Source organism: Pyxicephalus adspersus, chromosome 4, assembly GCF_032062135.1.
Source record: "Pyxicephalus adspersus chromosome 4, UCB_Pads_2.0, whole genome shotgun sequence".
Classification (NCBI taxonomy): domain Eukaryota; kingdom Metazoa; phylum Chordata; class Amphibia; order Anura; family Pyxicephalidae; genus Pyxicephalus; species Pyxicephalus adspersus.
In genome coordinates this window covers 150,328,555-150,353,879 of record NC_092861.1, presented here as the reverse complement: position 1 = coordinate 150,353,879, position 25,325 = coordinate 150,328,555, and the positions used below count along the sequence as shown (strand labels likewise).

Here is a 25,325-nt window from a genome sequence, read left to right as displayed (position 1 = left end):
AAATCTGTTGTTCCTCGATTTTTCACATTGCATTTTAGTCATTACCCCACCAATCATCTGGTGCAGTTTTTAGATCAGGAAGAAAAGCTTTGCTTCTACCAAGAAGATGAGCCACAGAGGCACAATTGAGGACAGGGCATAGTAAGTCAGTAATGGGGAAAAGACAAACTACAGGGTAGTGAGTAGTCATTTGTCCTCTGCCCGACTTTTTGGGCACATTACCGGTCTTCTTTAAAAATTGAAAAGCAAAGATTGAGTTAATCTCAAATTTGATGTCCAGGAATTAAACAAAAATCCCTTGCAGTGGGGGTTAAATGCTCATTTAGGTGAGTGGTGTGTGTGGGGGGGGGGCAAGTTAACTTACCTTATGTCTTTGTTCTCCTCTGCCATGCATTCCATGCAGCCTTTTCTATCGCTCCATGCTGCAGTTGCAGGCACCCATATCATTCCCTTCAAAGCCAACAATTAAAGTTTATTATTATTAGAGGAACAAAAGAAAAAGAGCCGTGACTCCAGATAACATTTTTTTATTTCCCTGCTTTCAGACAATCTTACAGCGAGTCTACATTCAACCCAAGATACACTGACAGACATGTCCAAAGTATTTATAGGAGTAGCGCCATTTAGCCAGCCAGGGGTGGTCAAAACTGTAGCCAATCAGATATAGGCGTGTCACAAAACAAAGGCCTCCGCTTTCATCCCGACCATCCAGTGAAATGGGAGCTCCCTTCCTGTGACACCTCTACCATCTGAGCCACCCACAGCCGGCAACCCGTTCCCCAACCGGCGCTGCGTTCTCTTACACACAGGACGTACATAGAGTGCTTTTAATCACAGTGGGCAAAATAAGTGGCACTTTTTTTTGTAATTTTTTTTTTTTCGAATGACAAAAATAAATCCTTTTTAGAGGCAGTAAGTTAAGCAGCGAATTCTGAACACCTCCAAGAAAAAAAAGCTGCGTTTTATTGAAGCCGTTCATGTAATAAATGATTATCTATGTTCTTATTCTTCTAGAAAAGCGGCTATATTTAAAAATAACACACCTCTAGTACAAAAATAAGTGTACAAAAATAGTTCTGCAGCTATAAGAGAGTCGCCATGTAGGTCTCATCTGCTATGGAAAATATATCTTATGGGTGAGGAATTATTCCTGATATTGTGCTAATAGATAGGGACTTCAATCCCTAAGCTTTTGTTTTCCAGGACGGCTGTGGTGGGGATTACAAGGCGACTGGCCACCTGCCCCAACCCTAGGGGCGAGAACTTACCCACTAGGGCTTGCTAAGGTTGTGGCCAATGGCCATGTAACTGAGGTCACAGCTATTCATGCAAAGCAAAGCCAGGACACTGAACTGTGCACGGGTCTCCTTATCTGCAAATTATTTCTGCATATTCAGCAAGATAGTAATGTGGTCCTAACAGCAAGTCATCTTGGGAGTGAAACTTTATATTAAAGTGCATCTGTGGCCCTGCCCCATTCAACGGCTTCACATCTTTGTAGTATCTGGTAGATTGCTGCAGCATTTTGTGCTGTCCATTGCAGTGCCAATCATTTAGTATGGCACCCCAAGGCACATGTGCCGATGGACCCGCACTGCAGGCCATCACAACACACACACCTTGCTTCCTGGGGAAATGGGTTGAAATTCTTTTTGTGCTGATCAAACAGATATAACAAAATGAACAAAAGGGGGAAAATAAAAAAAAAATCAATAGGGGTGCATACAGTTTTATGCAGTGTAAGTTAACATTTCTCGACTTTTTTTTACCATGAGGGAACCTTTGAAATAACTTTCAGGAACCCCTGCTATGATTACTATTACCACCGCTCAGTGTGGTGGTCAGTGGGAAGAATGTCACCCAAAAAGATCATTGGAGTGAGTAAAACTGAGGCACAAATTGCTCAATGAACCCCAGCAGTCTTTGGAGGAACCCTTGTCATTGTTCCATCAAATGGGAATTTTGATTTGGTTGGGCATTAGTATTGGTTAGTTATATGGATGTCAACATGGAAAGTGAAATAATAATCTTTAAGTTTCAAACTGAACTTTAAAATCTAAAGCTCAATATATCATGGGGCCAATCTTTATGGAAGCCTATACCCTACGCTATTGATATCACTGGGGTAGCCATGTTGACTGGTTGGCCAATGTGTGCCATTTTCGACATCAGCAAAATGTAACAATTATTGAGTAAGGAGAAAGCGCTGAATTCTGCTTAATATCAGCTTAATATCTACTAAAGTTCATAGGCTGTAATACTAGTTTAATACTTTATTGTAAGCCTGATTTCAGGAGCAACTTCAGTTGGAACTTCAGAATTAGAGGAGAAATTAAATGGTTTTGTACAATAATAAGGGGGTAACATTGAGGCAAAGGGCCGTCACCTTTCTGAAAAAGTCTGCCACCAGATAGGATGACAGGTAAACTTTAGCACAAAGTGAAATTCAATTGTTTGTAGTTGTCAATGATGGAAAAGCGAAGTACTAGGCCAGCAACTGTTGGGCAATTCGCAATTCTGAGGCTGTCCAAGATACAGGATTCCAGAGATCATCAAACAAATATAAGCAATGACTTTGACGAATTGCCTAGTCATTGGATTGTACTAAAGGTATCAACAAATGTTGAATATTGTAGGATAATTGTGGGTGCAGGGGACTTACAATATGAACAAGCTAGCGCAGCATTTCTCAAACTTTTTACCATGAGGGAAGCCTAGAAACAACTTTCAGATCTTTAGCTCTATAACTACTATATCCACAGCTCACAGTATATTAGTATGGTGATTTATTACAATGTTGGCCCGTATAGAGAGCCGAATAGATCATTGGTGTCAGTTAAACTGATCCAAAATGCAAAAAATTGCTCCAGGAAAGTCCTTCTGAAGAACCCTGGTTGAGGAACACCGGTCTAACAGACACAGGTAAGTCTTCCTGATATGACAGTCAATCAAGCTACCAGCCCAGTTTGGGTTTGAAATGCAGGACATTGGACAAAACTGGGACCAAAGTGGTCCACACCAGCATATAACATGTGGAAAAAGCCAGACAGAGGTAATGTAAATAAAATAACGTAATAAAATTAAAGGACTGCAATTGGAACTATTTGCTTGTAAAAAACAATACAGAGATGACCTAAAACAAGAAGCTAGCTTATATTGCACGTAGAAGACTGCTAGAAAACTTGAACCTTTGGAAATGTGCTGAATAAGCAGAAATATTTCTCTAAAGAGCCCGGCATAAAAAATTCTGAGGTCTGAAAGAGTTTTAATGATGAAATAAACTTGCAATGGTCTAGAACCTAGGTGACCAACCTGTGGGAATTCCAAGATTAAATTAAGGTGTTCTAACACAATAATCAGTATGTAGAGCTTTTTTTGGGTCTTTTACAATTTTGTAAAGTTTCAGAAAATTATACTCCAACATTAGAGATCACAATAGAAATTTTGAGCAATTTGGCTTAGAGTTATGGCTTAGACATCATGGGTTATGGTCAAACTATGTTCCTGTTTAACCAAAGCAAGAATCTGAATTATTGAGTTAAATTTTTGGATGGAGCCTTAAAAAAAGACAATGGTGGTCTGAAAGGTTCACGTTTTAAGGTTCACTTAACAATATGGCCTCATCCTTAACTGAACATATTTGCTGATGTAGAATCAACCCTGGGCCAGAAGTTAAGCAAGGGTGCAATACTGGCATCAGTGCCATCCTCTGTCCTGCCTAGCTGTGACTCTTCATCAATTTCGAGATGTCTTCTATAGAATCATGAAGTTGACTTTGGTTTTGACTTTTACTCCAGTTTTCCCCGATAACCCCCTTGCGCTAATATCTATCTCAACGAAACGTGAAAGTTTTCTGACCACTGCCACAGATAAGAACTTGGTCAGAATTTCCTTTTTTTTTAACAAGTGGCAACACGGCATTATCACAGATTATGAATGAAGGACACTTCTGTAGTATAGAATTATACCATAAAGCACACAAATTTTAGATCTGACATCAGCCAAGCCATGTTCAACAGGAAAAAAACTTTCTGTCCATCAACAAAGTACATTTTTAAAGCAGTCAACTGCAACAAATCGATTCCAAAAAACGCCAACACTAGACACTTCTTTGGGTCGGAATACGTAAATATCCTTTTTTGCTCAAACGATGGACTGGAGCTTTTTTCATCTCAAGACCACGGTCCGTCTTCAATACCTTACTGTACCTTTTAAATATTTTTGGATTTTTTTTTTTTTTACTTCATGTCCTTCTTCAAAACGTACTTTGTAATAAAGAAAGGCAGCTACTGACAAATCTTTATTTCGTGTCCAAACTACGTAAACGAAAACTAACAAGAGCTAGGCTTAATTCGAGTCCTCCTAAACTAACCGAGACTTAAAGCTTCTTCTAGCAAAAGCCACCACTTGTCTTCCAAAAGCCACCTCTCACATTCTTCTCTATGAGTCCTCCTGACGACGGTACATCCAAGGTGTCAGTGCTGGTAGTAGATTAAACAGCGAAAGAAAGAATGTCTCGAGAAGTATCGCTATTGCTTTTTTTTTTTTTTTTTTTTTTAGTGAGACTTTGAGCTGCTGAAGGCTGATTCGTCTATGATGAGGATCCTGAGATTAATCCACAAGGCTTCTTTTAGTAGGCACAAGATGGTTCCTCAACAGGTACTATTGGGCTAATAGGCTTTATGGTGCTAAGGGAACGGAAGGCAAACATCGCTGGGTCATAGACGTAATGTGGAGGCTGACGACCGCCACCGATGCTCTATGGAGACAGACAAGAAAAAATGTTTAATACATAATAGGAAAGGAACGGAAATATAAAAATAGCTTGTATGTAAAATTAGAAAACATATCCTGTTTCCTATGGTACAGTATGAGAAAATGTATGATAATATAAAGCTGCCGTTGCTGTTTTTATCAAATGTTAGATGTTCTGGAACTACAAGATGACTCCAAAGCTCCACCAAAATGGAGAGTCCACTGATGCTGGTGGGACCTCCACCTTTCTCGTTACAATTTTTTCCCAAAATATAAAGCAATATTGTTGCAAATTGTTGGATTTTAACTGGTAACCAGCCCCCCGCCCCCAGATAATACCCATTTCCTTCCCTCTATTCCCACTTGAGGCCTAGCCTACAACCTAATATAATACTACAGAGCTACCAATTCTGGTAAGTGGATAGCGTTTTAGCAAAAGGCTTAAAAAAGAAAACATATATCTACAATGGTAGGGTTAGTGTGGGAGAAGGAGCAGAGGTTTGTGAAATCACTAAGAATGCAGCCTATCCAATCACTGAAGACCAGTGTCATCACTGAGAATGCAGCCTATCCAATCACTAGAGACCAGTGTCATCACTGAGAATGCAGCCTATCCAATCACTAGAGACTGATGACATCACTGAGAATGCAGCCTATCCAATGGCTAGAGACTGGTGACATAACTGAGGATGCAGCCTATCCAATCACTAGAGACCGATGACATCACAGAGAATGCAGCCTATCCAATCAGTAGAGTCTGGTGACATCACTGAGAATGCAGCCTATCTATTCACTAGAGGCTGGTGACATCACTGAGAATGGAGCCTATCCAATCACTAGAGACGGGTGACATCACTGAGAATGCAGCCTATCCAATCACTAGAGACCGATGACATCACAGAGAATGCAGCCTATCCAATCACTAGAGTGCGGTGACATCACTGAGAATGCAGCCTATCCAATCATTAGAGACCAGTGAGATCACTGAGAAGCAGACTATCCAATTACTAGAGACCAATGACATTACAGAGAATGCAGCTTATCCAATCACTAGAGACCGGTGACATCACTGGGAATGCAGCCTACCCAATCACTAGAGACTGATGACATCACATAGAATGCAGTCTATCCAATCACTAGACACCGGTGACATCACTGGGAATGCAGTCTATCCAATCACTAGGTACCAGTGACATATTTGAGAATGCAACCTATCCAGTTACTAGAAATCTGTGACATCACAGAGTTTGCAGCCTATCTATTACCTACAGCCCGGTGACCTCATTAAGAATGTAGCCTACTCATTAAATAAATACTGTTGATACAATCGAGAATGCAGCCTACTCTTACACTAGAGACCAGTGACCTCAATAGGAATGCAGCCTATCCATTCACAAAGACCAATTGATTTTTCATATGCGTGAGTATATGCAGTTACAAAACTTTCCATCACTACAATGCAGGAGAATCTTCTACACCCTGTATGGTTTCAATTATACATATTTACTTATAGCTGGATTAACTGTACATATCACTGGAAGAACCCATAAACACAAGACTACAGAGACAATAACACAGAATGGAAACATACATTGCGGGATGATGGGAATGCTCAGTAATATAAGGCATGCACTCAGTGTACATAGCGACCTTGGACACCCTACAATGGGTATTTACCAGCTGTACCATTGCCGCTGAGAATCTGTCCCAGTTGCAAATGGGTGACACAGATACTCGTTTTTCCAGACACATTTGATACAGCAAACCTTATGACTATGTGAATTTGAATGCTTTCATGCCAACATGCACAAGGCATAGATTGCTAGAAAGGGTTATTAAAAGGCAATCCCAGCTAAAGTGAGCCAGTCACCTTGTACACAAAGGGAAAATTGGAAGCATCTTAGAAAAGGGCCCTCTACTCGTTCTTCTTCGCTACTCAGCACTTCCTCTGCTGCAGAAGAATTTGATCTACACCCTCATGACAGTACTCGGATTCAACAGACAATTGGTCGTATGACCAAAGAAACAACATCATCACTCCCTCCTGGTCACCACTGCCACCATGTCTATTGCCGACCCTTTGCATTTTGTTATATTTATTGTGCAGTGTATATACTGGTGAATTACTGTGTAATGGAAACTACCAGTTTGCTTCGTCCAACTAAATGTTCGATTTTTGTTGCACCTTCTCATACTGTAACCACAACCAACCGGTTAGTTCACACAGATGGTGAGAAGGCAGTACAGTTACTGCTTCCTCCTCTCAGGTAACTGGGGCCATCAGCATGGTCTCTCTCCTGGCTGCCCATAAGCAATTATTAAAGTAACCATTGCAACCATTTATCAACATCCACCAACGCTCATTCATTTTAAGCAAGCATGGCAGTGATAGCTCCTTGGCCACCATGTGAAGTTTCCTCAATTAATTCCTTAAAGAAGTTTTATCACTTCAATACACTATCCAAATAAAAGGTTTTCATTACATTTTAACTAAGTCTTTGGAAGGCCAATTTGGGAAAGCTTCTGGAACTTTTGGGGTCGTAGACCTTTCTTCATCTGTGCTCTATCCAAGCCATTGATCTGCTCTCCAATGTGATGTTCCCCGGACACAGCTGTACGCAGGGTTTTTTCTCTTGACAAAGCGACGATGATTCTCCCCTTCGTTGTTTTTTTTGAAGTCAGTGCCATGGGCCGGCTTGGCAGCCCAACAATAGAACCTCCATTCTGTGAGAATGCCGGGTGCCAAAACACTTGTGTTTGAAGTTTAAAGAACAAACCTGTAATTTAAAGCCAAGATGCGCCCCGGGAAATGACCTTCAACTGTACGGGAGGCCAGGCATTGTATCTTTATATTACTGGCTTCTATCAAACTGGAAGGGACATTCACGATGTTGGCTTACCAGCCCTCCCTTTCCACTTCATCCTATTGTAACAGAGAATTATTTATATCATTTTTTTCAGTGTGAAGGCCATGAAACATATGTGGTCAAGTTGATAGTGGGGACAACTTGCTAGTTAAAAAATGGCCAATAAACCCTTGCTCTGTTTCTATGGTGTTGCTCTTTACTAGATAGGCCAGCAGGATGCCACTCTCATTCTGCACCTGTGCCGTGATAGGGAGTGGGGACATTTGTCCACTGTGGGTGCAGTTCCAGGGGACTCTAAAGGATGATTCTGCTGGTGGCACCATCACCAGCTACAGACTCACACTTGTGGCCCTAGGCATAAGAAAATAAACGTAGAAATGATTGTCACTCCATAACAGTGTTTCTTGACCTTTCAAAAATGGGAGAACCCTTGAAATAACTATAATTACTATATGTACAGCTAACAGTATATTAGTATAGTGGTCAGTGGGAAGAATGCCTCTTTTAATTTCTGGCCATTGGGAAGAATGTCACCCTTACAGATAGCCAAAAAGATAATTAAACTGACCTGAGAGGGACAAATTGTTTACGGAACCCCTAGCAAACTCTGGAGGAACCCTGGTTGAGAAACACTTACTTGTCTATACTATGAGCTTCTAACAATGGGTATGTACAGAATCCTGCTGACCCCTTCCACCAGCCAAGCATTACATTTCACAAAGACCAAAATCAATGATGGTGACTAACATCAGGTATGTAATGAAAACAGAAACATTTTATTTATTAAAGTTGATGATGGGAAAAGGAAGAACCAGGTATATAATAACCAAATAAAAGCAGATTAAAACTTTAGCTTTAAGTTCACTGATTTCACTTTAATTGTCAGGTGATGGCAAGCGAATGATGTAACGTGGATATTAGTGATCATGTAAGCAGATCGGATTGAGCACGGTGCCCTCTCACTGGGTTCTGTACACTCCAGGGATGAGCTTGTTTACAGATCTGCAATTATAGAAGTGGCAATGTGTTTCCTGGCTGGGGACTGTAGGCAGGGAGGTGAGTAATGAGGGAAAGTATCAGAGTCAGTTGTTATATGGAGTACTTGGGGAGGGGGGTCACAACAGCACGACTTTCCTCTCCAGGGACCTGACTTGGATGTCAGATGGCCTACCAGCAGTTTACACCGAGCAATTTGTAGAGTTGCATTTCCCAGAGGTGCTGCCCTAGGAACTCTTCAATAAAGGCAGTTGAATGAAATACATTTGTATGATTTTTACAAATACTAAACCTAATAAATAATTTGTTTGCAGCTGAATATATAAAGCACTCAGACATGACCAAGCAGTCCAAATGAACTTTAGAATGGTGAAGATGCATGATCCAAGGGAACACAGTAACAGTTGCAACTGGGCACTGGCTTCTTGGGGAACCCTATGGTCTACCAAGTCATGTCCATAAATCCCATTTACCACTACAAACAAGTGTCTTGTTGAATTGCATGGAGGAGGGGTTATAGGTTTTGGGAAAAGTTGGAGCCATGGGGTGAGTATGTTAGCTGCACAGGAGTAGAGATTGTTAAATCTAGAGCAATGGGGAAGCTGAGTTTGGAACTCAAGGACACTGGCTCGTATCTTGCACCAGAGCAAGTTGCATCGATCTACATCACCAATGCTTAAACAGACCTATACTGAAATGTTCCATAGGCTCTAATGACTTGCCTAGTCCGTGTTCTGCCTTTATTACCTTTAAGTACTGACCGAGAATGAATTTGCAGCTCAGGTGTTCAGCTAATTCTGCACAACTCGTACCATAGTTACCTGCATGCTTTTTTTCAGGTGTGTTTGGAAAAGGTACATGCCCACCTGTACTTACACACAAACTCATATATACATTCATTATATGGTCAAAAGATTGTGGACCCCGGACTATCACATCTATTTGAGCTTGTTGGTCATCCCACTCTATAACCATGGTCACTAAAATGAAGGTGGTAGGTCCCATCATTGTCCCAACACTTTAGCAAAGGTGTTCCACAAGGTTTTTATGCCATTATGTCAGGTTATGTACTGATGTTGGATGGAAAGAGCTGACTCGTGCCATCCAGCAGAGTTGAGGTCAGGGATCAGTGCAAGCCACTACAGTTCCTCCAAACCCAACTGGTCTTTATGGGACTGGCTTGGTACACAAGAACAGTCATGCTAGGACAGAAAAGCCTCCACCAAACTGTTATTGCAAGATTAGTAAAACACAATTGTATGTGTGTTGTATGGGTTTATTTGTCCAGTTCTAGGCAATCAAGACGTCTGAAAATCATAAATCCGTAATACGACCGGGTATGACTGTGGACGCCACCATGTTAAAAAGGGAATGCAAATTTAGTTCTGAAGATTGAAAACACCTGAATGCCATTATTTGTATAGGGGTCCACATACTTCTGGCCATATAGTGCACAAATCCCCATTCCAAAAACAAAACTCACAACCCCTGGAACTTGTTTTGATTCCAAAAACTCTTTCTGGGATCTAGAGATTTGGACACTTTAGGCAGCAACTAAGTGAAGCAAACAAAGGTTGCTAGGACATATCCTGCTACGCTCGGGTAAACACCTCGGTTATCATATAATGCTTTCTCAATATCTGCTGTGTGGGAGGGCATGAAAAGTTCCTTCACACATGACAAGCCGAAGCTGGCACATAACAAGCTTGTAAATCACCAGAAAAGATCGGCAAGGATGGAAAGGAAAAGAAATCTTTAGGAAAACAGATGTATGTGCTTAAAATTGGAAGGGACTAAAGGTCCATGAAATAAATACTGAAATGAGATTTCAAGAGTTGAATGAGAAAACATCAACTGATCAGATGCATGCAATACTAAGCCAAGGGCAATATACAGAGCAGAAACCCCGCTGGAGATGAAGATTATATAATACGGAGACATATGATTACTATATATGTGCCGTGCAACAATATATTACAGAGCCCTATTATGACCGGTATACAATGCATAGTCTGTACTTTAGAATATAAAACAGACATCCATTTGTATTACAAGTTTAATGCACATATATAAATGCAAGTAGAACATATATAAAATCAGAGATAATACCAACACAACCCTTCATGACCTGACCAACATTGTCCCATCCTAGAGACCAATATATAATAGAGAATCATATTAATACCTGGGCCATCCAGGGGGCCAATATGAATTTACATTATATTACTTAAGAATACCTTGGTGGCCAACAAAGTATACAAAAACCCTCCTGGGGATCAGGACACAATATTAAGACATTGTGGATCGTATGATAAAATTTTTTCTCCAGACTGATGGCTTAGAGAAAGCAAAAAAGACGCCTTCATATTGAGAATTTATTATACAAAGTCCATTCTTGAATTCAGTAGGAACTACTGTGTCTTCATTGGCAATCAATATACGTTACGTAGGCCATGCTGGGGATCAATGTTCATTGTGTGACCATTGGGGTAACTTCCCATCCCTTCCCGTGCCCATGATGGCTGTTACAGGTGGCATATAAAGACGAGCAGCCAAAGCTTCTTCACTGTATTTGTTAAAAACTGATTCTATTTGTGTGATTTCCTTTAAAAGGGACCAGTCTGCATTATCTACGAGACGTGCCGAGACTTATCAGACATTATTAAACATCTCTATTTTGTTCTTAATACGCTGGATGACCCCCACATATAGCAAGCCAAAATTCCAGAGGGTACACTTATCTGCAGGGCGGCATGCCAAGTATGTTTCATCTTCCAAGGGTATGACCAAGATCAGCCTGTTTATAAGACCTAAAGGACTTACACAAATGGACGGACACACAATAGCCCATTGTCAACTCACAGGACAAGCGTAGTAAGTGTGGCGCTGACCCAACACAACCCCCCACCTCTCAGCGTGCTCATTACAAAACTTGGCTGCCAGAAATGTTCTCTCTCCATTTATAGGGTGTGATGGAGTAAACATTTTTATTGACCGGCTGCGTGGAACAGTCATTATAAAGAGCCAATGTTTACATTGTACTTTGGAATGCAAGAGACCAACGTAAAAGGAAACCAACATACTTTCTGGGTTTGTTTAGCTGAACATGTCAACGTAATCAGTGTAAAGCTGATAATGCAACTAAATGCATTTATTAATAGCTGGATTTATTCGTTTTATTTGTTTTTTAATTTTTATTAAAAAAAAAAAAGAAGCAGGGAAAGTATCTGAATTTGATTTAGTTTCAGCCTCCTGCAGCTCCTGCATGAGAGTAGGTGAAGAGAAGCAGCACATGGAGTGCTATAGTACAATGATGATAAAAGTTTAATACAGAGTGAGACAATCTGTTCAGTCTGCACTTTCACGATGTACAATAGGAGAGAAATGGGAGGTGGTGGTGGAATGTCCAAGAGTCTGCAGGAAATGTGCAGAATGTGTCATATAAAATGCAAAATTCAGCATCTCATTGCAATGATTGCCCGTGCACTGGACATCACAACAATGATAATGTGCTCGAACCCAGAAGCACATCATAAATCTGCCCTGGGCTCACAAAAAAGGCACTTACATGGGGAACAAAGTTGCCAACACTGAGGTAAGGGAACCTAAAGGGGTCATGTAATCAAACTGAAGAATTGGGGATGTTAGAGTCGGCTTTTATAGAATGCTGATTTCAGGCACAGAATAAACTGATACACGGAAATATTTGGATTCAGCGGCTCCCTGGTTAGATTATTGGAAACCCAACTGAAGCCAAAACTAAACAAAGCCAATTCTTAAAGAAATCATGTGATAAGTGTGAATTATACTTATAACCTGAACCTTTAAAATGTGACCCCCCCACATTGTGTAGCTGTGATTGGCTGTAGCTGTGCCCCCTCTCCCAGCCAGGACCTATCCTGTTTTTTAATTTCTGGTTTAAGAAAAGATTGGGGTCTTATTATTGCGCACCACCTACTTCCAATGACTTCTGTCCGGTGTAGGCACATGGTTCCCGGTCTAATGCAGGGATGTTGGAAAATGTTGTCTGTCATCGATTGTTCTTCCTACTTTTGGAGTCACATGATCCCATCTGATTGACCCTCCCACCATCCAAATTCATAGACCAAAGGAAAAAGCTGCAATGCAGTGTACAAACACAGATATTCTCTCCTCGACTTTGCTTCTATACATTGTTTGTATTCACTCAGCAAATCAGCTGCTATTAGGATATGCCCTGTTCAATGTTGGATTTAGTTGGAGTCACTGTAAAAATAAATCTAGTTTTGTCTTCAGGGAGTGTCTCCATTGTTCACTATGAAAGAAACCTAATTAAAACTAAACTGCAGAATGTCACGGATATTAAAACAAGAATGCAGTATGTCAAAACAAGTTTCTGGCCGGGGATTCAAAGACGCTGCTGTGCCGGGGAGGGAAATGGAGTATTTCTTTCTATGGAGGAGAGACAAGGGCAGATAAGGGGCAGGAAACCGGGCCAGAGCGGGCCGCAGTGCGTTCCGTCTCCAGATAAGACGCTTAGGGATAGCGGAACTTAGGTGCCCCCTGGTCCAGCATTGCATAAGGACTGGCTTATGCCATTCCACCACCCGCCATGTACACAAATTAGATTTCTGTTGCTGGAAACAATCTTTGTGATCATTTCCAGTGACAGGAGAATAAATGAGTGCTGTACACACATCTATGTTCTGTTCTACGAGGGGAGGACAGATGAGTGGCACCCCACTGAGCTCACCTACATAGGAAAGTAGAGGTCACCCCCACTAGGTCATTCACTGATAAACCATGAAGAATTGTGAATGACGTTGGGTGGCAGCTGTTCATACACTAGACCCCCACCCTGAAAGATGATCCTGATTGTTCATCATGGTGCATACGGTGGAGAAGGGGTTAAGGGCAATGCTATGGAATGTCCGCTCTAAATCTGCTGCAATATCACATCCAATATGGTGGAACTTGGCTTTTACAGGTAAATATCATGCCAAATGTTAATGAAATACACATATAATCTTATGTGAACATAATTGTTAGAAATGAATGATCTGGCAACAAAACATACCTTACACTACATCCCGGAAGCCTGAAATTCTGTTGCAAATTCTCCTTCTAAAACTTCTTACATACTTCTACATACCGAGGTGTATTCAGGTATCAAATTGAAGTTCGTGGCAATTGGTAGCAAGATTTTGAACTTGCAGATGAACTAAAGTTCCTCAGGACTTTGTGTTCCATTGGAATGGCTGCTTCACAAGAAACGGACAAAAATCTGACTAAAGTGCATCTAATCCTTCCCTCTGGCATAACCTATTAGCTGTTTGACCTCTAATTTTCTGACACCTGAGGAAGCAAAATGCGTTGGGATAACAGGATGAACCATTAAAAAGAACTCATATCACTATATATATATAAATATATATATAGTACATATCACTATATTCTTTTTAAAATATTGCACATTCTCATTTGCTATAATGAAGCAAAATCATAATGCATTGACCAGCACCGAGCCACTCTATAGGACAAGGTAAGACTTGCAACTAGCACATGTGGCAGATTTTTACTTCCCATCAGATTTCGGATACAATAAAATGATCAGGTCTGAAAGGAATTCAGTATCTGACCCATCTAAATCCTTTTTTGTGGGTCCTGGATGGTTGCAAATATCAGAAGTGCACAAGTTGCATCATGTGCATGAACAATCCAGTACATCCAAGTGGAATTCTGATTGCAATACAAACTGTTTTCTATCCAAAAAAAAATCAGAAGACAGATTTTATTACACATGTGAGCAGTATTTTTGGATCAATTACTGGTTGAATTCTCTGTTTCCAGAGTCTCCTGGGTCTGACCCCACTTTGTCATTCTGTCGCAACCCCATTTTCTCTTTCGCTGCATCCACATTTAAAGCAAACGTATCACCAAATTTTTTACTTTTACAAAAGGGTAGATAACCCAGTATATAAAGTATTTTTTTTTCTTTAACACTCTTTAAAAAAAAAAAAAAAAGATGAAGCCTTTTTCCTCCTGTCGCACCGCCGCGGCAGCATAGACTGAATAGGAGTGCAGAGCCTTCTGACTTTGGGCTGAATGCACAGAAGAGGATTTTTCCTGCAATGGAAAAAAGTGCCCATCTCACGCATGCACAATGAATCAGCACTCCCATTAACAGCAGGCTATGGTGACGAAGCCAGAAAAAGAAAGAAGAGAGAAAGATTTCCAAATGCCAGGACAAAGGATTACAGGACAGTGCAGGACCAAATCCCAGAAACCTTTGAAGGGATGAGGGGCTCTGCAGGAGTAAAAGTAAATGTAATTTTTTTTTAAGGATAGTTCTGCTTTAAGGTCTTTCTAAGGTCATTGGAGTGGTGGAGGAAAAGATGATGAAATCTCCAAAAATGTGCATACGAATTGCATTATTGTAGCAAGCAGGTTCATCCTTAATTGACAGTGAACAGAAAGCATGCAACGCATCCCACATGTGCTGCAGTTATTGCATGCACACACAAAAATTGGTATCGTAAAGGGAAGAAGGAAAAGATGTACAAAGTATCTAAAAGAAAATCAAAATCTAAAGTCTAACAAAGTTTTTTTTCAGTTCAGCTTCCAGTTTACATAAAGCAAATCCCAGGTGATGATGGTGATGATGGTTTCAGTATCACACCATGTGAAGGCATGTCAGACGCATTTAAACAATTGCGGATTTGCTGCTCTCAATTTTCCAGTTATGAAACAAAAAAGAGTTTTAACTTTCTTGAATGTTTTAAACACAGCTGCAAACAGCCAGACTAAAAGCCACTTAACATGTTTCTGTAATGAATCCAGTGTGGCTTTCTATCTAATTGAAGTCTCTACCACTCAGAGGCAGTTGGAGCTCTGAATGCCGAATGCTGGATCTTTCTATTTCAGAACAATACCTCCATTATCCCCGCCCAGGAATTGTGCTATTGGAGGGCAGGGCCAGGCAACAGCCAAGGATGTAGAATACCTCCACAAATCATCAGGAGCCCCCCTTGAGTAAAATATGAAATTCATGATGGAAAGGAAAATTAGCTTTTTTACAATGTACAGATGTTATTTGTATTACTCGGGTTACTTTTTACTTATACAAAGGGGAGTGGGGTGAGATCCACAGGTTATGTGAAAGCCTTCTTGCTTCTGAGCAAGTTCTGACATATTTAAATCTGCCCTGCAGCCTTATTATGATTATTATTACACAGTATTTATATAGCGCCAACATATTATTCAGCGCTGTACAAAGCAAATAGTCATGTGACTAGCTGTCCCTCAAAGGAGCTCACAATCTAATGTCCCTACCATAGTCATTTGTCTTTAATACAGTCCAAGGTCAATCGTTTGGGGGAAGCCAATTACCCTAACTGCATGTTTTTGGAAGCCTTGCTCTCAGACTTGCTCAGTTGTGCCGGCTCCCTTCCTGGACTGAAATTGCTTTTTCTGATTTCACTGCACACTGTGACCTTCTATATTGTGCATTAGAATCTGCAGATTTCCTGGCTGCAGAATATCCAGCATTATCTATTCCTCTCCTCCCCAGCCTAACTGGCCCTGGTCTGCATTTCATATTTCAGTTCTTCAATCATGGAGGCATTACTTAGGGCAGTTTGCATGCAAATTCAGCCTGCCTAGACATATACTCCATACCTCCCATCCTTCATATGACAATTGCCCCATAACATAGAAGTGAATGGTAGTGCAAACCTGCTATCCCTTCCCCATTCCATTCCATCGATTTGCTTCCTCTAGTTAGAGCCACCAGGTCCAGGACAATGCTGATATCCTAAACCTTTTTTTGGGGTGCAATGAATACACAGCAAATGGTGGAGGGGAATTTTGGCATTTGGTGACCAGCTGATATCAGAAGGGCAGTTTCTGCAATCTATTTGGAGCCCTCTACATTTGTTTGGCAATTTGAAGGGGACCAATATTAAATAAAGAGATTGCAATGCTGAACTACGGAGGAGGATTAAAGGTTGCTTGTCAAGGAAAAGGTTCAGGTCAGGTTCACATCTGTGCAGGTCGGCACCACACGTGTTACAGCATATGATACTACCGTGTTACAGCCCATGATACTAAAACCGCATGGCAACACTTACAAGAAGAAATGAGGAGTTGCATCACCCAGTGCACCCTGCTGACTGACCTGCGGTGCATTGCACTGGAAGGCACCATAACACACATACCATGCATTGGGGTGGAAATGTAAAGAAACCAAAGCATAGGCAATTTCTTTTGTGCACTGCCATATATACTGAATATATATGGACTGCCTGACCCCATCACATGGCAGCTAACATTATAATGCACATACATGCAGCCACAGATGTCATTATACATCATAGCAGTAATTATCCACACATAAAGAGAGATTTATAGGCATCGCCAATGCATAGGATAATATATTGGATATTTATAGGATAATTACAGAGGATGTAATCAGGTCATCAATGCAATTCTTTCCAGGTTCATTGGGTGGGAAGTTACAGATCAAGGCTAGATATAACCCCAAAAAGTGGGCTCTCCATAGTGTCACCCTAGGCTGCTGAACACCCTATAACAATCATTGGCAGTTTACTATGAGCCAGTTGGCTCATTGGTGGTTGTTCAGAAGCGTTTTTCCAGCAAAAGAATGGACATTCCCAATCAATGTTCAATCAGCATATTAACAACTCTCAGGAATGTCCTAGTTGTTAAATTTTTATTGGATCAAAGCTGTCATTGGATCTAACCTCTACTTAAATTTGTCAACTAGTATATGGCCACCTTTAGGATAGGCAACAGAAAGGGTCAATTTTACGGCAATTCCTTTCCTAGGGTCCATTTTCACTTCATTCTTTTGCAATGCATTCACACACCTCAATGCACAAATGAACAGACCAGTGTCTTCATTGCTGCTGCAACTTTACTCTCATCACCAATACAATGTATGCTACGTGAAGGCAGCTAATGTATAGTGTATTGCACACAAAGCCATGCAATCACCCAAGGTAAAGCAGTGCAAACGTGTAATTATAGAATGTGAAAATATTCTACATAATAAATATTTTATTGTGTATTTACACACACCACACACATTCTGTGCCATTACTCAGAAAAAACCTCAACAAAGTTTTCCATTAATCACTTCTCCGCAGTAATAAGTTTAATGCGCAGACCCCCCAGCCCCCCATCTTCACATATCCTGGCCTTTGATGTAGAAGACAATGTTTTTCTTCATTACATTTTTGGAGGGGGGAGGAGGGTTAACTGCAGTTTGTTTAAGGTGAAGAATTTCCAGGAAAAAGGATGGAACGGTCAACTGATCTCTAGGAATCCGACAACTATGCTGAATATTTATCTCCGCATGCATCATCTGCCTTAAAATCTTTTTTTATATGAGTGAATAAGATAACAGTTTATCCTAACTGATGAAGAATTAGGAAAATTAAAAATTGGGATTAGATGTGTTACACCGTGCATTGTTGCACCACAAGTGTCGGCATGCTGCAATGCTATTGTTCCAAATGGCACCTGGCTAGCCTTGCTGGTAGATCTGCAGTTCATCACAATGCAACACACAGCACTGTATGTAATGCAATGGTGAATAATTAGAATTGCATACACTTCCGCTTGGTAGGCATTGCTACACCACAATGCATGCGACAAGTGTTGGCAAGCTGCAATGCTATTTGTTCTAAATGGCACCTGGCTAACCTTGCTGGTAGATCTGCAGTGCATCACAATGCAACACACAGCACTGTATGTGGTGCAATTGTAAAGAATAAGAAGTGAATACATTTTTGCTTGGTAGGCAACCCATTTAAAAATTAGCAAGGCAGCACACAATAATTAAAAATCAGTACAAAAAGTATTAGTTTGCATAGAATGAGGTTTGCTGTGCCATGCTAAATCCTAGCCTATTCAGATAGGTGGTGCAGACAATGGACCTTAGCTCCTTGCCGAGTTTTGTCATAGTCTCACTTGTACTGTTGGTTATGGTTTATTCACTTAAGTTACCTGTCATGTACTCATGGTAAGGATTGGCATTCAGGTTAGCGTTCATGTATGGTTTAGATGCCCATATTATATGACTGGCACAGGTTCTGGCTGTTGGCATTGGTTGGTTTTAATGTAACTCTACATAACTTCAACATGGCTGTGTCCCCTTACAACTGGAAATATGTTTCCCATCAATGATTGGAAGGTATTATTGTAACCAAGAAGTCAGGAATTTGGAACCTCTGTTGGGATTGAATTGCTGTCTCTGTGCTCACTTCTTTGACCTTTGTCTGGTCTCGATCTGACCTGTGTAATAAAGAAGAGCTGGGTACTTACTCGAATTTTAATAACTCTAGTCTTTGATCCACAATTCTTCTTAAGCAGCATTTTCTAGAAGAGAAAAAGGAAAGAATGATTTGAATTCAGCTGATAATAAATCGAGTTTTGTGCCGAGAGTGTTAAATGAAACTTGTAAAGCCTGAAGCACGACATAGAATGCATTGTTGTCTAGGACTGTTGATACATCGCGTGTACCATCCAAAATACACAAACTGTTGTCCTAAGAGCGGTGTCATCATTCCTCGTAAACAGATGCCATTCCCCGCTTCTTCTCAAAGTGTGTGAACGCTGCAGAGCTGGCGGTGAAAACAGCACATTTGTATTTCTCAGCCACCCTGTGTATGAAAGAAGCTTTCATCTGAGGAAATTCACCCAGTCCAACTGGTAACGGTCAGATTGGGGAACATTTGCATGTCTATAGAGTTAAATTGGGTTCCTTAGGGAATGCTGGAACTGCATGGTTCTGATGGAGGGGCCTTTGGTGCTGACTGAGGTGTGTGTGCAGCAAAGAAGTATTAGTACTTATTTGGGGTTGGAGTTGGGGTTAGGTGAAGGGTGTTCAGGTAGGGATGGTTAAAAGGAGGTTAGCATGCAAAAGGTAGAGTGGAATTATGGGTTTTGATAAGATAGGCGAAGTGTTAGGTAGGTAAGACCAAGGTAGGCAAGGAAGAGCTTAAGGTAAGTGTTAAAATTAATGTGCAAAAGATACAAGAGTGTTAAGAGTTTGCATAGGGGAAGTTTGAACATTCAGGGCAGGGATAAGCATTCAGGTAGCAAAGCTGGACAGTTGGGGAGTTTCAATAAATGTACAAAAGATAAAAGTTATGGGTTCAGATAGGAGAAGGTTGGGTGCTGAGCTGGCAGGTATGTACTTTGAGGTAGGCAGGAATGGATGTTCAGGTGGTGATTGTTGGGGTCTTTAAATTAGCATGCAAAAACCAAATGTTGGTTGTTATGGGTTCAGGCAGGGCAAGGTTAAGTGTTGAGGTAGGCAGAGTTGACAGCTGAGGAAGGTGGGGATAAGTATTGCAGTTAGAGCATTCAGGCAAGACCGGGCTGAGAGTTAAGGTAAGTGTTTAAAATACTTGTAAAAGATAGAAAAGTATTACAGGTAAAGGAAGTTTGAGCATTGAGGTAGGCAGGAATGGGCATTGTGGTAGGTAGGGATGGGCATTGACGAAGGCAGGGATGGGCATTGTGGTAGGCCGGGATGGGAATTGTGGTAGGTAGGGATGGGCATTGACGAAGAGAGGGATGGGCATTGTGGTAGGCAGGGATGGAAATTGAGGTAGACAGGCAAAAGCATTGAAGAAGGAAGGCAGGGTTCTCCCCAGGCCCTTTTAGTTGGGCGCACCACCCAGCACTTTTCAGCACCCACCCGGCTGTTTTTGGGTGGTTACTAAAGAGTTTGGTCACAATACAGTGGCTGCCACCCGCCTACAATTTCTTCCCACCCGGCTTAAAAACATTTCTGGGTTGAGCACTGGAAGGGATGGGCATTGAGGTAGACAAGGCTGGGCATTGTGGTAGGCAAGGATGGGCATTGAAGAAGGCAGGGATGGGCATTGAAGTAGGCAGGGATGGGCATTGAGGAAGGCAGGGATGGGAATTGACAAAGGCAGGGATAGGCATTGAGGAAGGTGGGGATGGGCCTCCTTGCACTGATCCCACAAGTATACATCTGCTGTGCCCATTCCAAGGTCTGTGACCCTTACAAGTGCTCCTATTATACCTGCATTGAGTTCCTGGGCCTTCACACCTTCTGTACCCATTATATATATAACAATGCAAGGGCTACCCACCCTTCTTGCACTGTTCCTACGTCTATGCATCTGCTATGCCCATTCCAGGGTCTGTACACCAGGTATTGCCATTACAAGGGTTCCCACTATACCTGGATTGAGTTTCTGGGTCTGCACACCTGCTGTGCCCATATAGTCTCCACTATCCCAGCAGGATTTCCATGTAATAAAGATTAAATATGTAACAGAAGCAGTTGGAACACACAGAGGTAGGTGAAGCATGCAAAACTCCCAGGTGTTCAGAAACAGTTGAAAATTATGATAGATTTTGATGTTGGAGTATCCAAAATGTGAGTATAAATGACTATTAAATTCTAAAAACTTTCACTATAAGATCCTAAAGTCTATCTCTGCACCATGACCCACACAGAGGAACCAGACAGACCAGGCTTATTATTGCCAGCAAATCAGGCTCCGCTGCACCGGGCAATGCTGCCAGTTTAACATGGTCCAGGTATTGGAAGCCAAAGCAGAAGATTACAGAAAGCTAAGCACAAGAAGAAACTGACAGTTCTTTTTTTACTTCATTGAGCAGGCGGGCGTTGACACAGAAGGCTTCTGAGCCGTCACTGTAAACAGCAGGGTCACTATTGGCTACAAATATATTGGCAGGTAAAACCTTTAAAAAATATTTCCCAACCGTGTATTCAGCGGTCTGGCTGAGGTTCTTGCTATAATTAAAGGGAATGTTTGAGAGGGGTGCCACTTTAGGATACCATGGCTTTGACCACATCCAGAAGGATTACAGGGAAGGGTGCCCAGCATATGTTGTCCTGCAGGACACAGCTGCAGGAAGGTAACACTTGCCCAGATCTGGTGTGTTTTGTGCCCTGTATCTTCCACATTGTGCCAGGAGTTGACTTTCATCAGCAGCCAAGCATGGTCGGAACTCAGAGCATCCCCGGAGTCTCCTCTGGGCTGTGTACACAATGTTGGATCAGCACTTCATTTCTGTGGATAAAACTGAAGCTGGCAGTCGGTGGATTATTTCACTTTTTTAAGTGTTTTTATAGACTTTTTTAGGCTGTGAAGAATTGGAAAAGGAATAGGAATGGTGTTTCTTCTACAGTTATTTGAGTTTTTAATACCAAACTAGGTAAAATCAAGAAGTAGGTCACCAATATGCTTATGGTCTTTTCTCCTGGGAACTTCAGCAACAAGGTCTACCTGGCAAAGTTCTTGGCTAGGTTTCTGGCCACCATTGAACTTGGAATGTCTCCACCCTACTTCCCACTTTGGACGAAGTGGCATTCCCACTTTCCCACGAAGCATGTAGCCAGTGATATCTAAAAACCTCATTACGAGGGCTGCAGGGTCTGCACACATACTGTGTCCATTATGAGGGGTTCTCACCATCCCCATGCTAATTTTCTGGGGCTGTACACCTTCTATACCTATTATAAGGACTACGATCATCCATCCAATGAGTTCTGGGGTTTGCACACCTACTGGGCCCATTATAAATGGCTCCTATCATCCCAGCACTGGGACTGCACACCTTCTGTTCCCATTATGAGGGGTTCTCACCATCCCCCTGCTGAGTTTCCAAGGCTGTACACCTACTATGCCTATTATAAGGGCTACCATGATGCATCCACTGAGTTCTGGGGTTTGCACATCCGCTATGCTTATTATACGGCGCTCACATCATCCCAGCATTGGGTCTTCATACTTGCCATGCCCATTATGAGGGTTTCCCCCCTATCCTCATGCTGATTTTCTGAAGCTGTACACCTATTAAAAGGGCCCCCATCATCCATGCACTGAGTTTGTACACCTGCTGTCCCCATAAGAAGGAGCTCCCAAGTTTTCTCATGTTGTGCCCATTATGAAGGATTCACCCCATCACTGTGATGAGTTCCTAGGTCTATACACCTGCTGGTTGAGCAACAAGGTCGTCCTTGCAAAGTTCTTGGTCAGGCTGAGTTTGGAATGTCTTCCTTCTCCCTGGGCGTTCCATTAACTCCTTATGAAGAGATAGAATAGGGTTTCTGATACAGATATTTGATCTTTTAACAGCTTTCTGGATAAAACCAAAAAGCCATTTCTGTTACTATGATTGCCCCTTTGGAGGACCCATGAATTCAAAAGTTATCTTCCAAATATTGGACTGGTTTCTCATTTCCCTCGGGGACTCCAGGAACAAGATCTACCTGTTCTTAGCTAGGTGTCAGTCCACCATTGGGTTTTGAATGTCTCCACCCTCCTTGGCATATATACGTGTTTCTTCTAGGTCATTTACTCAATAGGTAGTCAGCATGAGAATGTCAGCTCTGCAGTCTAAGCCTTTAAGTAGACGTGAACCCACCCCTGATCCTTTGTTTGCTTTTTCAATAAAATGTTTATTTTCCATCCCTTGAAACATTTCAGTGCTGCTGATCTCCTGATAGCTGCATGCAACAAGTACAAATATAGGCAATACCATCACAGGAAGCATTATTTCCGGAGTGCCCTGGTTAGATAAAACTATAGCATGGGAAATCTGATTGTGATGAGCAGAGAGCAAGGGGAACCATGCTCTCCCTTTCATCTTTTAACATTGTAAGGAACTTAAGCATACCACTTACTAGCACCCACTACTAGCACCAGGATGCCATATAGCTTGGTTAAAGGGCTGCCATGCTGATGGGGCATACAAGCCAATATCAGCCAAGTGGGTGGCCTCCACACTTGCATCATCCTTGGAAAAGAAATGCCAGCTCATATAATTGTCGTTCTGGGCAGACTAGCTCTGGAGGAGAAGGCCATGTTGTCTCTCCATTTTAGCATCATGGAAAACTACCCACAGCAGATTTGCTTGAAGGATATCCAAATCCTGTAAGAGATTCCATGACGGTTCACTGGCAGCTGCGTTTGCCTGGTACACATTTAGTCAATGGTAAAAACGGCGATTGTGTCTGTAGACTACAAGGTGAATCCTATTAAATCTCATGTGGATGAATCTATTACCCAGTAAATCATTGATCTTATGAGGGGCTCCCCCATCCTTGTGATGGGTTCCTGGTTTTGTATACCCACTATGCCCATTATGAGGGGCTCCCCCATTCTTGTGCTGGGTTCCTGGTTCTGTATACCCACTCTGCCCATTATGAGGGGCTCCCCCATCCTTGGATTGGGTTCCTGGGTCTGTATACCTACTGTGCCCATTATGAGGGGTGCCTGTCTCCCCTCCACCAAGTTCCTGCATCTTCACAACTGCTGTGCCCATTAGGAGGGGCCCCACTGTCTCTATGCCCATTATGAGGGGTAACATCTTCACTGTGCTGAGTTCCCAGGTCTGTATACCTGCTGTACCCATTATGAGGGGTTTTCACTACCCCCAAGTACCTGTATCTGCCCACCAGCTGTGCCTGTTAGAAAGGTTACTCACTAGTTACCATACCTGTACACCTGCTGTGCCCCCACCACTACTGCCATCACTGTGACAAGTTGGTGGCTCTGCGCAGTTGCTGTGCCCATTAGGAGGGGTTCAAACGATGTCTGGACTGAGTTTTTTGGTCTGTATACTTGCCGGGCCCACCAGGGAGGTCCCCACCATCTCTGGCACCGTACATCTACATCTGCAATGCCCATTGGGGGATCTCCATGCTGAGTACCTGCAACACCTACTGTGTCATTAGGTAGGCCCCCACCACCTCTAGGCTGAGTTCCCTGGTCTGTACAAGTGCTGTGCCCATAGTGAGGGGTTCCTAGTATCCCCGTACCAAGATCCTAAGTTTTGTTTTCAACTGAAGTCAATTGAAACACCTAAAACTCTTTATGGATGAGCATTTAACATGAATAGCAATGTGACTTCCTTTGTATCACACTAGGCATAAAATCTTACATCAACACATCTTTTTTTAATCATTACAATGTAATTGGGGTGTTCCTATGGAAAAGCCTGCAAATGCTTGCCCATGCATGGTGCAACTTGCAATATTCCCCACATGCGTGCATTCATGTGTGCATTGACACTGACAAGTGTGAACGCAGCCATCAGATCCAGCAAGGAGAGCAGAAACTCCTCATAATAGCCCAGCCCTGAACAGCAGCTGCCCCTACACCGGTGACATGCCCTCTGGTAATACCGCAGCATAGACAGGTATCACCCTGGCGGTTCTGGCCTCCCCAGGTAACTATAGACAATGGTCAGGATCTCACTTGTGACTTGTAAAGCTGCTGAAATTTCAGCCGAGGGTAATGGCCTCTGGGAACGAGGACAAGTGTTGTCCATGCTGCAGCAGAAGGGATTAAATATTAACACGTGTACAGCATGGCACATGAGAGGTAAATCAGACCTGAGAGACAGGGCCCAGAGGGTGACATTCCTTGGCGCCTGTACTGCAGATCACTGTATTACCTTACCGCCATCTGTTCATGGTTTGTGCAAAGCCAGCAACGTGCAGAACTAACATGGCAGCATTAGAAGGCCATCGGTGAGCTGGACCATGATACTGTGTTTTATTTTTGCATGACAGGTCCACTTTAAATGTAGATTCGAGCAAACCGATTGGCTCATCTATAAATACAATACGTGGAATCCTCTCCCTCTCTGCAGCGAGATGACTATAACCTTAGACTCACTGGGAGTGAT

At 42.1% G+C, this 25,325-nt stretch overlaps 1 protein-coding gene across 1 annotated transcript in view; it reads right to left on the bottom strand.

The window, feature by feature from the left end:
• Positions 1 to 511: 511 nt before the first annotated feature.
• The window catches only part of LOC140329918 (uncharacterized), a 37,833-nt gene continuing 13,019 nt past the window's right edge, over positions 512 to 25,325 (bottom strand). Inside the window, exons 4-5 of the mRNA XM_072410310.1 lie at positions 18,945 to 18,998; positions 512 to 4,759 (exon numbers count right to left, since the gene is read on the bottom strand). Of these exons, the coding sequence (XP_072266411.1) occupies positions 4,631 to 4,759; positions 18,945 to 18,998 (183 nt within the window). The 3' untranslated portion in view covers positions 512 to 4,630. The remainder of the gene's footprint in view (positions 4,760 to 18,944; positions 18,999 to 25,325) is intronic.